We start from the raw sequence: 15,562 nt of genomic DNA, 5'->3' as shown, positions 1-15,562 counted from the left end.
TGTGCCCTAGAAATTCAAACACAAAATGGAAGACTAAGACTTTTTTAAGCTGCCATCTGCACCATGTTTAGCTCTTGAATCTACCCCAGCCTCAGCAATTATTAAAGTATTCAGAATCATTATCACGTGCTGTAAGAAAAGATCCACTAAAGGGAATACTTTAAAAATTAGCCAGAACATAGAAGCTTGAGACAAACTGCTAAAGTTAATGTTGATGACACAGGGGTATCTGAGCAACCACTTCTCAGCTGTTCACCAACAGAACACATGTCCTCTACTGCTGAGAATCAGAACAGATGAGAGGCAGAAATAAGGTGCTTTTGATTCCAGGCACAATTTCACGCCTTTCCTATTCCCAAAGAGACATAGGGCAGAATGGGGAAAGACAACAGAGTGAGGAAGTGCTTTTTAAAAAAAGCATCACTGGTGATTCAGAAGGGTAACAGAACAGAGAGATTAGAAAAAAAAAGAATGAACAGAGGAGTGAACAGGGAAGATAGAGAAGGACAAAAAAAGAAGAGGGAATGGTGGGAGAGTCTGGGTATGAGGGGGTCTGCATGCATAGGAGTTGGGCATATGGGGGAGCAGCTCCCTGTACAGGAATCCCTCACCATGCAGCTGAGGAGCAATGGGTGCAAGAAGCAGGGGGAGGGGGGCGTTTGCAGAGCTTCCTGCAGCTGGGGGAGAAATCTGGGGTGGGTTTGACCTGGCCCCGGATGCTGTGCAAGGGAAGAGGAAGTCCCGTCCTCCCCAGCCCAGCTGGGACTAGCAGCTGAGCCTAGCACAGGGAAGGAGCCACCAGCCAGGTCTTCCCCAGTCCTGCCTTTTGCCCCACAGTGTTTACCTCTCTGCTGGCTGCCCTGGGCACCCGAAACATACTGCAGGGGAAGGTCATTTTTCTGCAGGGAAGCAAAGAAATCTGTGGGAGACATACATTCTGTGCATGTGCAATGGCGCAGAATTCCCCCTTTTCCACTCAGCTTATCTAGAACACCATTAGCCTTTGAGAGTGAAGGATCATTTGGATTTTAGGGGGTTATTTTTTAAATATACTGTAGGCCTGGCTTGACACAAGTAACTTGCCTAATTTCTTAGTGAGCGTAATTGGGAAGGTGAATGGAACGTTAAATTGTAAATAAGGGCTTGACAGGAGGTCTGTGCTAACTAAGATAAGCAACAATACCTTGATGGAGACTATGGGCAAGATAAACCTGGAATGTAAAGATCAGTTTCCACGTGAACAGCATATGGACAGAGAATGATTTACACAGATTGGTTCCTGCAAAGTAACGAAGCCAATCCAAAAAGTGTATCATTTCATGTATAGCAAATGCAACATATTGTGTAAATGCATATAAAGGAAGAGGCTGTCTGTGTAACTTTGGATGTGTGGTACCGCCTATACCCTCTTTGATCAACTCAGGATAGCTTTGCTATATGTCAAATAAAGGAATGTGAGTGACGAAATCCAGAGTCAAACAGTGTTTTGGATCCCAGGGAATTGGATGAAGCGTTCTCCCAGAACTGGACAAGGTGTTCTGGATAAGCTGAGTGGAAAAAGTCTCAGAGCGAATCCCACCATAAACTTTTAAAAAAATGCATATGGTATAAATACTTGATTTGAAGGTCAGAGGCTGTATGGTACAGTAAAACAGGACACTGCCTGGGACTCAGGAGAACTAGGTTCTACTCCCAGCTCTGCCATTAACCTGCTGTGCAACCTTGAGCAAGTCATTTCAACTCGCTGTGCCCATTTCCCCTCCTGTCCTTCATCATTCTAATTTAATCAGATTGTCAACTCTTCAGGTAAGGAATGTCTCTTACTATGTGCTTGTACAGCTTCCATCACAATGGGGCACTGTTCTGAATTGGAGCCTCTACGTACTAAATGTCTGAATTTCAGATTAAACGTGGGGTTGAGTACAAATTGGAATGTCTAACTCTAAACTTGCAGAGTCTTAATCATCCTGCACAACAACTTTTTTTCTCTTCTTTTTTTAAATAAAAATAAGATTTTATTTATGATCCCCATGATTTAGATTTTCCAGGTGATTTAGCCCACCAGCATATTAGGCATTTGAATTTAAACTAATTATAGGAACAGATATATTGTAAGAAAGTAGAAAAATACCAAACTACAGCCCAAGCTAACAGTTGAAGCAAGTTGTATAGATTTAGGGAGAAATCCCATGCTCCTAACAGGGACATGTCCTCACGGCTATTAAGATCTTTAGTATCTATTAGAAAGGCACAAAGAAATGTGCTTTATAGAAACAGTTAATTCTTAATCTATCTTCTCTCTTTAAATTCAATTTAGCTTGCGTGGGAAATAAGGCTATTTAGTTCCCCAAATGTGTGACATGTAAACTGAACTGAACGGCAGTTTTCATGATCATTCGCATACCTTCCTTTCAGATTTTCAAGTTCTCTGTGATGAAGCATGCTTCTCATGTGTTCATCCATCTCCTACAAAAGAAAAAAAAAAAAAGCATAACTCATGATTCATTCTACTCTGCACGAGGATATATTCTGCTCTAATAGGTCCTCTCTATCTCTTTTGATGGTGGTGTCACCCTGAGGAATTACCCACTAAGTTTCCTTCCATAGGATTGATCTTTGTGATTCATATAGAAGGAAGCAGAGCTCCTGAAGGTAGATATAGAAAAGCGTACACTGAATGAGGCAAGGGCTCTGACTTCAATGTTTTCCACTCCTTTCCAGAAAAATAACTGTACAACAATTATTCCTTAAAAAAAAAAAATTCCATAACATAAATAGTCTTTTTTGTTTTAAACACCCCCCCAAAAAGTCAGAATATTTACAACATTAGGGCTGCTTAATTCTGCCCTTGTGTGTGTATATGCACTATGATACACTGTTACTATATATCAACACACACTGCTTTGCTCTGCAGGACCTGTTTCATTCGGTGAGCATTCTAGACAGAACTCAGACATGCACAGTGAATTGGTTTTGGATTTAAAACAACTGACTCATTCACTGCAGTCATTGTATAACGTGCTGCAAATGAGGCAGATGTCTGCTAGAAGAGGAAGAACACATGTTAAGAAACAGGAATGAGACCCAGAAGATCCATTTTCTTTTCCTGCGTAGAACACAGACACTTGGAAAAACGGCCATCCTTCTCTCTCTGCCTCTCAGATCCTCATTAATAAAATGGGAATAGCACTTTGTCCCTATTAAAGTGTTATGAAAATAAAAGTAATTACTGTTTGTGAGACACTCTGATACTGCATTGATAAGCATTACAGGAAAGTCTAAGGAAAAAAATTCCATCTACAGTGCAGGGTTTGGAAGACATGCCGTAAACAAGCCACAGGCATATACCAAACGATGATGATGAGAAAATGAGCTGCCTCAATTGATAAACGTCCTTCTGACGTATTGAAAGGTGTAAGGACCCATCACAAAGACCAAAATATGATTATGTCATAAGACACACTCTGAAAGCACAAGGGAACAGAATTAAGGCTGAGGGGGCTTCTGAGGGCTTGACTTACAACTTTCATACAGTTTTTAATATAATCATAAAAAAGATGACATTAAAACTTGAAAGCCATGAATATTTTTAATACTTAATGAGACTGTATATCCAGTACGTGGTACTGAGGAAGAGGCTATGAGGAAGTACTGAAACAATTCTATTTCATTCAATAGACCTGAAGATCTCTATCAGTTTCTGATGCAAAAAGTTATCTTTACAGTTTCTTTTTTAAAAAAAGCAAATGTTTCTCCCATGCTGCATACAGCCAGATCTCCACATACAAAGACATTAGCCTTGCAAATCCATTTTATTTTTTACCTTTTTTGAGCTGTACACGATGTGACAGAGTATGCATTTTCGTTCTCGAGCCATGACTACATTGGACAGCTTTTAAACCAAACCTGAAAATAGAAAAAGAGATCCTGGACACTGTTTCCTATCAGTCCAGTTGTCTTGAAGATATTAAAAATAAGAGCTCCTTCTCACAAGAGGACCATACTGAAATGTCCCTGTGTCTCCTCCCACCCTTTAAAAAGCACCTCTCACACCTATGTATGGCTTACATTTTCAACTGGCACATAATTTATTTTAAGTAGTCATCTAAAAACTACATAGCCAAAAAAAAAAAAAAGTACTGAGAGATCAGATTCTTGTTCCACAAGCAAGCGGGGTTTGAAGCACTGAAAGCAGTCATGCAATTAGCTTGGCAAGGAAGAAAGTCTATCATAGTCTGAAGAAAAGGAGTAATTAGTCTCTAAGGTGCCACAACAAATTTATTTGAGCATAAGCTTTCGTGAGCTAAAGCTCACTTCATCGGATGCATTCAGTGGAAAATACAGTGGGGAGATTTATATACATAGAGAACATGAAACAATGGGTGTTACCATACACACTGTAACGAGAGGGGCAGAGGGGCATTGCTGGCACATGATGGCATATATCAGCCTGGACCAGTCCACACAAGGGATCCACTTCCTGGACACTATGGTGCTAATAAGCGATGGTCACATAAACACCACCCTATACCGGAAACCTACTGACCGCTATTCCTACCTACATGCCTCCAGCTTTCACCCAGACTACACCACACGATCCATCGTCTACAGCCAAGCTCTAAGATACAACCGCATTTGCTCCAACCCCTCAGACAGAGGCAAACACCTACAAGATTTCTATCAAGCATTCTTACAACTACAATACCCACCTGCTGAAGTGAAGAAACAGACTGACAGAGCCAGAAGAGTACCCAGAAGTTACCTACTACAGGACAGGCCCAACAAAGAAAATAACAGAATGCCACTAGCCATCACCTTCAGCCCCCAACTAAAACCTCTCCAACGCATCATCAAGGATCTACAACCTATCCTGAAGGACGACCCATCACTCTCACAGATCTTGGGAGACAGGCCAGTCCTTGCTTACAGACAGCCCCCCAACCTGAAGCAAATACTCACCAGCAACCACACAACAGAACCACTAACCCAGGAACCTATCCTTGCAACAAAGCCCGTTGCCAACTGTGTCCACATATCTATTCAGGGGACACCATCATAGGGCCTAATCACATCAGCCACACTATCAGAGGCTCGTTCACCTGCACATCTACCAATGTGATATATGCCATCATGTGCCAGCAATGCCCCTCTGCCATGTACATTGGCCAAACTGGACAGTCTCTCTACGTAAAAGAATAAATGGACACAAATCAGACGTCAAGAATTCTAACATTCAAAAACGAGTCGGAGAACACTTCAATCTCTCTGGTCACGCAATTACAGACCTAAAAGTTGCAATTCTTCAACAAAAAAACCTTCAAAAACAGACTCCAACAAGAGACTGCTGAATTGGAATTAATTTGCAAACTGGATACAATTAACTTAGGCTTGAACAGAGACTGGGAGTCTATGGGTCATTACACAAAGTAAAACTATTTCCCCATGTTTATTTCCTCCACCCCCACCCCCAGATGTTCCTCAGATGTTCTTGTCAACTGCTGGAAATGGCCCACCTTGATTATCACTACAAAAGATTTACACGCACACACACGCCCCCCCTCTACCCCCCCCCCGGCTCTCCTGCAGGTAATAGCTCATCTTAAGTGATCACTCTGGTTACAGTGTGTATGGTAACACCCATTGTTTCATGTTCTCTGTGTATATAAATCTCCCCACTGTATTTTCCACTGAATGCATCCAATGAAGTGAGCTTTAGCTCACGAAAGCTTATGCTCAAATAAATTTGTTAGTCTCTAAGGTGCCACAAGTACTCCTTTTCTTTTTGCGAATACAGACTAACACGGCTGCTACTCTGAAACCTATCATAGTCTGGATGGTCACAAGAGAGATACTTAAGGAATTTTCCTAAAGAGCTAAATGTAGATAAACAAAGGCAACTACAGATTGAAGAAAAATGCTACTTGCTAAATTTGTGTTTTTAAATATATTAAATGAATTTCCATGATAAAAGAAAATGGTCTTTAATAACTAATTCAATCAGACATCATGCTCATAACAATCTAGGTTATAACAGATGGCGATAGATTTATTTATGTAATAGGATAAAATATTGTTCTCTTCTTATTCTCACAAGTCATTAAGTAACACTAAGCAACAGAAAAAAAAAAAATAGACAGTCCCCTACAAATATTGCCCATTTCTAGATCAATGACTGGCAAAAAGTATCCCTCATCTTAAAGTGAGGAGAAACAGACAGGGGAAAGAAAAAATATCATGCAGTGCTGTGCTAATGCTGTCAGACATACATAAATCTTGTGAACAAGACATTATTTAGCCATCTTCAAAGTGTTGCTATTTTACAGATAAGCATTTCTATAAGGGCTAGTTTAGCCAAGGCTGCAAAATTTATAGTCATAAGTGACCCCAATTTAACAGGGAATCTCCAACCACTATTCCCCAAACTCTCTTGACAAATACACAGTGCAGTTCAGAAATTTTTATTTAATCTTACCCTAGGACAACATTAAACCCTCAGTATCTGGCATAGCTTAGAAGTTTCAGGCACATAGCTGGGTAGGGATAGGATGCACAATGAATATTGACTCTTGCAGTTGTGGGGCCCAATCAAATGGCTTTGCAGGTGGAGCCCATATATGCCTGAACCAGCCCTGAGCAATAATTGCATTCTAATTCAGCATTTCATGAAATGACCGGAAATTCAAAATATGGTTCCTTAAAGTCCTTCATTCCTCCCAATTTAGTATTTTGCAGTAGATAACTATAAATGTCACTAACAGCTGTTCAGTGTAACCAAAACTCAGAATGGTCTCCCCATCGGTCATTTCAATTTACAGTCATCATAATGTAAATGACATTCCCTCTAAAAACAAAACAAAACCAAAACGTGGCCTGATCATACAGAAATAAATGCATGCATGCATTTAAACATGTAAAGACTCAATCATGAAGACTACCAAGTATACCAGTTACTCAGCGTGCATTACTGGTGTGCCACTCTTGCATTTACTGAAATGTACATTTGCTTCACAAGGAAAATTAACATACACATGAAAACACTATCAGGTACATAACCACTTTATTTGAATGTTTAATGACTGAAAGACATTTATATCTGGGATACTTTGTTTTGAAATAGGTACTAAAGCATGATCAGGTCTAGAGTTTAGCATCTCCGTATGGCAAAGTTTAGTGGAAAGTCATAAACTGAATATGACTATTAGATGTTTGCATGCCAAATGCACTTGCCTTCATTAGAGGTCAAAGTGAACTTTTAGAACCAAGCATTTGGGGTTATTCAAAGACACTTCTAAAAAACTGTTCAAATTTTGTAAGTACATAAAACAGCTAAACAAAATGTTTCCATGCTTCTCAAAAGAAATTCAAATTTGGGCTGAGAACAATTATGAAAAATTTTGCACTTATGCATAATTTTATGGCATGTTAATAAGCATGTGAGAACAGGAGCTCAGAATGGATCAGCACACTTTCTACTACAGATGAGTCATTATTCATTGTAAGATCCAAGTGACAAAAGTACAAACATCTCTTTAAAATGCAAGAAACTTATTTTAATGTGATTAATATAAGGATATTATTGAAAAACAGAGGTGCTAATCCTTGAACTGATTACAGATGGCTTCCTTCTGTGTAAGAATCTGTTCTGCTTTCCCAATATTCTTTACCAGTGCTACGTTGTAGTTTAATGGAATAACGTCCACATGTGTTTAGGATATTGCTTCAAATTAGCTGAGCATGTATGGAATTTGTCAGACATCAGTGCAAAAGGGTGACATGGGACACAATAGGGACAAAGAGGTCAGCAGGGTATGTGTGGCTATTGGCCCCAGGTAAGTGTGTAACATTAAAATGACTTAACAAGTAGAGCTAAAATTGCACCTGCTTTGGCTAATTAAAACATATCATGGTAACTATACACGATTACAGGAAGAGTTTAAGGCTCCCTCTAACTGCCCAATCAACTGGGCATTGCTTATTACAGAGTACTAAAAATACTAACTGAATTCAATTACTATTGGCTGTTGCTATGAAAGCACAAACAGTTGTGTCTCTGCAGAGAGAGACAGACTCTTGGAGCTGGAGCATTCAGAGAGGCTCCAAGGGACATTGTAGGTGACTAGGAGACAGGAGACCCAACTTTTATTTCCAGCTCAGCCACTGATTCACTGTACAAACTGGGGAAAGTCACTATCTTTCTCTTGCTTAATTTTCTCCCATCTCCTCCAAAGGAACCTTTGCAAGACTCACCTTTCTAAAGTGCTTTGAAGTTGTGCAAAAAGTACAATAAGTTAAAGTATTATCTACAATAGTTTCCTTAGGCTTGGTCTACTTAGTGTGACATAGCTATGGCATGCATGGATGTGACAAACCCATATGCCTGAGCACCATAGCATAGATACAGCTGGGTCAATGAAAAAATGCTTCCATCGACCTCGCTGTCATCGCTTGAGGAAGTAGAGTTCTACAGTGATGGGAAAAATCCGTTCCATCATCATAGGACATGCTTACACTATGGTGGCACCATATCTATGCATCTGTGGCATAGTGCAAACTTGGCCTTACTGATTACATAACAGTGTTGAGATCCAGGGAGCTCTTGGGTACAAATCTTAGCTGAGCCATTTACTCCATGTGTAACTTCAGTCAAGACAGTTGACCTTCTTTGTACCCAAGTCAGCCCAGCTGTAAAGCAGTTAAAACAAAGAATCAGGTGCTCAATACTCCAGCACAAGCAGAACTTTCCATATAAGTATGCTATTTTTTTTTTAAAAGGGAAAAAGATAACTGATACATTTTCAATACTAGATAACCTCCAGGCTTAGCCAGAGTCAATCATTTTTGCCTTGGACACCAACAATCTACTGACTAGCTTCAGATATAAGATAAGAGTTGAAAATGTGTTATGATAATATAAATAAAAGTCTGGATCAACCATGACCAAAAAGAAATTTGAGACATATTTTTGTGAGTACTACCTGGGAAGGCTGGATGTTTCAATATCAGGAGGTAGTGCTCCTTTGCTCCATACACTTGGATTTTAGGGAAATAATGTTCCCAAACTGTGGTTTAAAGAGGAAAAATATGCATTTTACCATCATCTGGGGCCATCTTAACTGTGATAAGTTGGTTCTGATGTGCCTGTGGCTTGCAAGTTTAAAAAGTGAGAGTGTATATGAGTAATACAAACTTATTGAATCAACTAGAGCAAATCGTAGGGAATAAATCTCTTACATGAAGAGACTGGAAAACATTTCTGGCAAACAAAAATGGTCTAAATAGAAAATATAAGGCATTAAACTACTTCCTGTCATAATATTCATTAGCCTATAACTACTGCTCAGATGTCCAACCTTGGCAAATAGCATACGTTAAAAATGTATGTCAAAGCTAAATTTGCTACAGATCAATGGCTGAATATTCTGACTATATAAAGCCACAGCTGAAGTGGAGTGTGAGGACTGCCTAACATACCAGCTGCTTGGAAATCCTCAGGACTTCTCAAAGAGATCTTTAGTTCAAGCTCCCACATAAGGACATTCATCTTTTAGACAGTCCTAGCAGACAGAACATATGTTCTATTGCTTGAAAAACCTGGGAGACCTAGAAGTTCATCTCTGCAATGCAGACTGCCTTGGTGCTGTTCTCAGCCTATGGTAGGAAGGTACAGAGTGCTTTTGCTAAATTAATGACAGGTTTCAGATTAACAGCCGTGTTAGTCTGTATTTGCAAAAAGAAAAGGAGTACTTGTGGCACCGTAGAGACTAACCAATTTATTTGAGCATAAGCTTTCGTGAGCTACAGCTCACTTCGTTGGATGCATCCGATGAAGTGAGCTGTAGCTCACGAAAGCTTATACTCAAATAAATTGGTTAGTCTCTACGGTGCCACAAGTACTCCTTTTCTTTTTGCTAAATTAGTGACCTCACTCTGCCCCAGCAACTGATCAACAAGTTCTGTAGTCCAATGAGAGTCCCATTGCCTTCCCATCTTTAAGGCAACTGTAGTATTTGCAGGACCACAAGAAAGGGGAAGGGACAGGATTACAAAGAGGTAATCCACAACAAAGGGCTTTGGTAAAAGTATTAGTTGGCTTAAGGGAGGGAAAGATGGGGGGAGGTCACTGCTGACTTCAGCAGTACTCTCAGCCTATTTGAGCAAGAGACTGTGAAAAGGGCTGAGTTCTAATAAAGCACTGCAAAGAACTACTGCTCATCTGCACCATATTTAGTTTAAAGATTGCTGATCATCCGATTTCAGGTCACTCTGCCCATCTGCTCACAGTCACATAGAAGATTCTGTGAAGTAATACTCAGCCTTCAAAACCTTTACACTTCCACCTAAAATAATATGGCAAAAGGGACATTGCTGGGCACCTTAGGCCCAAAATTCAGGTCCCTATAATTAAGAATTTATGATGCTTAATATTAATAGAGGTAGGCTTTTTTTTTTTTGTTTTAACTTAAGGAAGATGGCTGTTTGTATTTAAATATTCCCCTGCAGGGTATGCAGCATCAACACTGAACTACACAGTCTGCGTATTCAAAGTGCTAAACAAAACAAATGAGAACCAAAAAGTTAAAACAGCTATACAAAATTGAAACTGATCATTTTATTTTCATTCTCCAAGCCCTCTGAAATGCAAAAAGAAAACAGATAGCATAACAGAATGTAAATGAGAGTTTCAAAGTTTTCTGTTTGTCATCTAAACTGTTACTAGCATAAATTGTCTTGCTTATCTAACAATATTTTAACCAACATGTCTGTTTAATAATACCAATTATTTAAGTATTGTAGATTGTGCTCTTCACCAATTCAGCTCTGAAACTCTGCATAGAGCAGTTTTTCCTTATACAGCAAAGCTCTCTTTCAGAAAAAAAAATAAAAAAATTAATTCCTAGGGACTCAAAATCTGAAACCTGCAACTGGACAACAAAAGCTATGCATCCATTTTTTAACTGAACCTTAAAGAAGTGTTTTCTAAATATACACTTTTGCCCAGGTTGCTTTGGAAACAGTACAAATTTAGATTTTTTGAAGCCCTGATTCAAAAGTAATGGACAAAAGAAAAGTGAATATATTTTTGTCAGAGGTGGATGTAAAAGTTTAATAACGTCAGTGTTAAAGTGTTAAGACGTTTCACCCTTACCATCCAAGCCTCAATTTTTTTTGTAATATATTTATCCTTACAAAACCCCTTGTAGGGAGGAACTATTATACCCATTTTACTACTTAAGAACTGAGGCACACAGATTAAGTGATTTGCCCAAAGTCACAAAGGAAGCCTATTGTGGAGCAGGGAAATAAATCCAGGTATCCTGAGTTCTAGGCATTCCGAGTTCTAGGCTAGCCAACTAATTACTAGCATCCCATCCCATTCACCTATAAGTTAGACTGATTATAGCAAGTTGAGTGCATGCTGGCATATGTTGGCATTTGATAATGTGTTTTTCAATATGTGACCATCTGTGAAAACTAATATTGGGGAGTTTGATGCTTCTGGAAAGAGGTCTGCTAGTCCTTATTATGAGGATTTCAATTAGCCCGTCAGTCACACATGAAGGCTGCATTATAGTGGGCAAAATGGTGTAACATGCATCCATCCACACCAGCTTTTCCAGGCACTCAAGTTAGAGTTAAACACATGCTTAAGTACCTTGTTGAACTGGGGTTTAGATACACTATTCCACTGCAAGGAAAAGAGCCAGGTAACTGCTCTTCATGCTATGGGTGCTTGTGCAAGGGTTTCCCTTATTTAGTACAGATATACTTCAAGATCCCAGAAGTTGCAACACAAAAGTTAATAGCCATTAGTTACTGGCAATGGGTCCCTATGACTTTCCCTCAACTGAAACTGAGCACATCTTAACAACTAAAGTGGATGGGACAGACATTTTCCAATATCAAAAGAAAACAAAAGCAAGAAAGTGTGACAGAAGCTTGGTGCAATATGATAGACACCTCATGTCTATCACACTTTCCACTACATCTGAAAAATGCTTCTCATCTATGCGAGAAGTTAAACCATCTTTCAACACCAGTTTTCAAGAAAACCTTTGAACAGGATTTCTTCTGATCTGTTCCCAGCAATAGCTGTTTATTGAAGAGGGATCTTGAATTTGGAAGAAAAAATTAGTAAAATTTAATGGAAAAATCAGTTACAACATAGAAGGGGGGAAAACTTCTACAAAATTGAGAAATTCCTTGCAATGTACAATATTTTCTTCTATAATTTTCCTGTTGCCCTGCTAAAACTGATTATAAAAAAAAAAAGAAAAACCCTGTATCACCACCTGGTGGCAGAATTAATCATAGAAGCTTCCAACTACTTGATGCTAAAAGAGACTTTTATGAATTTAAATTTGGCCCAAATATTCGATTTTGCAAAGACAAACTTTAATAAAACGTAAGACCAAAGTAAATTGACTCACTTTACCAATCTGTTAAATGAAGATTACAACATTCCTACAGAGCAGATAAATTAAGATCAACATTTGTATAGCACTTTGAATATGAAAAGCAATACATAAGTGCTAAGTGTTATTCTCAGTGATGGATATGGGAGTCATATAAATTAAGATAGTCTGGTGGCCTCATAAGAGAAATATTGACTATAAAGTGAAATATATTTTGCTCACAGTGATTCAGATATTAAGATACCATTAGTTTACAGCCAGCCACTGGTCTGATTCATTCTTGGCCTCTGAACTGGAAGTATGAGACTGGAACACCTCTTATTAATGAAATCAAACATGTGACGTTAGTCTATATTGAAGGGGGCGGAGGGACACATATGCCAATGCTTAAAGTAGTTGTCTTTCACCCTTGTTAGCAATTTCAGCAGAGTGGCCATGGAAACTGAGTTACCCTCTCATAATCCTTCCAGTTCAGAGTTGAGGCACATTTGTGATGTGCAGGCAACCTAGAAATCCATTTGCCATGGAAAAAAAAAGAGAAATTTGCATTTTTCTGTTTAAAAAAAAGTTTTTAGATTTTGTGGAAAAATAAAAACATTAACTAAAGTTTACTGAAAGTACAAGTTTCGCTTATTCAATGTACACAACCTCCAACTCCTGGGGTTGATTTTTGAATGTGCTTTAAATTTACACAGCTAACCATACGCCAATAAATTGCTTCTGGTTACTCAATGGCATATAGGGGTTCATATTTTAATGCATCTCAAATTTCACTTCAGCCTACAGACATGAGTAATGAAAGTTATGAAAAGATGCTGAAAACCTGAAAAATCACCCCCGAAGACTGAGTTTGGCAAGGACAAAGTGCACGCTGATGGTAATGTGCTGTTTTGTACTGTATGCAGCAAGTCTGTAGATTACATTCAAAATCAGACAACTGTAGAACACATGAAACACGCTAAACAAACTGAATGCAAAGCAGAGGCTGAAACAGCAGGACCATCAACAACAGTAAAGAAACAATGCACTGTGACTGGATCATTCTGTTAATTTTATTTTGTAGTAATGATTGATGGCACTGGTAGGCTTCAAACTTGCTTAAAAATTGTAAATATATAAATACAACATCGTGATCAACTCATTGTTTACAGGACAGGGATCTAAGGGTACACCTACTTTGCAAAAAGAAATAAAATAAATAAATTAAAAAAAAAAAATCCCAAATCAGCAAGTCTCAGAGCCCAGGTCATTTGACTTGGGCTTGCATTATGGAGCTAAACTTAGCTGTGTAGGGGTTCCTGCTGGGGCTAAAGCCCAAAGCCCACGCTCCAGTGCAAGCAAGAATGTCAACACTGCTACTTTTAGGACTTGTCTACACCACAAAATTTTGTCAGCAAAAGCTGCCTTATGCCGACAAAACAGGGGAGGTCTACGCACTACAGAGTTACTTCTGGCAGCAAAACTCTGCTGTTTTGCAGACAAAATAAAACCACCTAACAAGAGGCAACTTCTTATGGCAAAGTGACAAAGCCTCAGTGTGGACTCTGTTTCGTTGACATAACTGGCTTCCACCAGTATCCCACAATGCCTCCTGTGACTGCTCTGCTCACTGTTTTGATCTCTGCATGCTCTGCAGGCATGTGCGCCTTGCCTTTCAAAGCTCTAGGAAGTATCTGACAGCTGAGTATGCTACTTCTGTTTGCGGATCAAAGAGCAAATCATTAAAGTAGAATACTCCTGTTCTTACCTGCATTAGGAACACAGTGTCAGGCAGGAAGGGGAGGGGGACTGCTGTACTGCTTTGACATTCCTCAGCGTGGAGAACTCACAGAGCTGCTCAGGATGCTAATCCTGGCAGCTGAGGAGACTGTGGGAATCACAGAACCATAGACAGGCAGGCAGAGTGGGTTGCTTCAGAAGAGCAGAGTCAGGAGCTGACGTGGCGGGGGGGGGTCCCCCTCCCCATGCCTCAGGATAGGTCTGCCAGCCTGCTGAATCCCCCACCCCAGACACACCATTCTCCTCTCCTTACCCCCACCCTACCCTTCAGCTGAAGAAGCGCTGACAATCTACTAAAATGCCCCTGGCAGGTAGGATTGAGAAACCTGCCCCATGAGGCATTGCAAACCCTTCTCAAAGCACCCTGCAGCCAGTTGCACAGTGGGATAGCTACCACAGTGCACTGCTCTGTCAATGCAAGAGCTGTTCGTGTGGATGCACTCTGCTGACACAAGGAGCTAGTGTGGATATGTAACAGTGGATTTAATTAAAGCAGCATAACTTTTGCTAACAAAACTTTGTAGTGTAGACGAGGCCTTAGACGAGGGGTGGGCAAACTTTTTGGTCCAAAGGCCACATCTGGGAATAGAAATTGTATGTCATGCCATGAATACTCACAAAATTGGGGTTGGGATGTGGGAGGGGATGAGGGCTCTGGTTGGGGGTGTGAGCTCCGGGGTGGGGCCAGAAATGAGAAGTTTGTTCAGGGTGCAGGAGGCCGATCAGGGCTGGGGCATGGGGTTGGGGTTGGGGTGAGGGGAGTGGCTCAGGGGTGCAAGCTCTGGGCTGTGCTTACCTCAAGCAGCTCCCAGAAGCAGTGGTACTTCCCTTCTCTGGCTCCTATGTGGAGGCACGGCCAGGCAGCTCCGCATGCTGCCCCATTTTCAGGCACCGCCCCTGCAGCTCCCACTGGCTGCAGTTCCTGACCAGTGGGAGCTGTGGGGCCAGCACTTGGGGCAGGGGCAGTGTGCAGATCGGCGCTCCCTGGCTGCCCCTACACGTAGGAGCCAGAAAGGGGCCATGTCACTGTTTCCGGAAGCCGTGGGGAGCAGCCCCTGATCCTGCTCCCCAGCTGGAGCACCGGAGCAGAGTAAGCCCCAGACTCCGCTCCCCAGCAGGAGCTTGAGGACTGGATTAAAATGGCTGGGGAGCTGGATCCAGTCCATGGGCTGTAGTTTGCCCACCCCTGTCTTAGACCCATAGAGCTCACCTGAGTCAGTTGACCCAGGCTCTGAGACTCACTGCCACAGGGTTTGGGATTTATTTATTTTCTTTTTGCAGTACAGGCATACCCTAAGAATTTATCTGTGTTGATATTTAGAGGAGGGACTCAACCGAGTAGTGAATGGAGGAATGACAGACATTATCAG

General features: G+C 40.6%; 1 protein-coding gene across 5 annotated transcripts in view; it reads right to left on the bottom strand.

The window, feature by feature from the left end:
- The window catches only part of ZNF106 (zinc finger protein 106), a 76,946-nt gene that overhangs the window by 59,994 nt on the left and 1,390 nt on the right, over positions 1 to 15,562 (bottom strand). For all 5 annotated transcript variants that reach the window (XM_043547830.1, XM_037900401.2, XM_037900402.2 and 2 more), the window contains exons 2-3: positions 3,824 to 3,906; positions 2,405 to 2,466 (exon numbers count right to left, since the gene is read on the bottom strand). In XM_043547830.1, coding sequence (XP_043403765.1) covers positions 2,405 to 2,466; positions 3,824 to 3,877 — 116 coding nt within the window. In that variant the 5' untranslated portion in view covers positions 3,878 to 3,906. The remainder of the gene's footprint in view (positions 1 to 2,404; positions 2,467 to 3,823; positions 3,907 to 15,562) is intronic.

The sequence above is a fragment of the Chelonia mydas genome, chromosome 6 (assembly GCF_015237465.2).
Source record: "Chelonia mydas isolate rCheMyd1 chromosome 6, rCheMyd1.pri.v2, whole genome shotgun sequence".
Classification (NCBI taxonomy): Eukaryota; Metazoa; Chordata; order Testudines; family Cheloniidae; genus Chelonia; species Chelonia mydas.
Note: the sequence above shows the minus strand (reverse complement) of the source record. Positions and strands in the feature narration are given on the sequence as shown.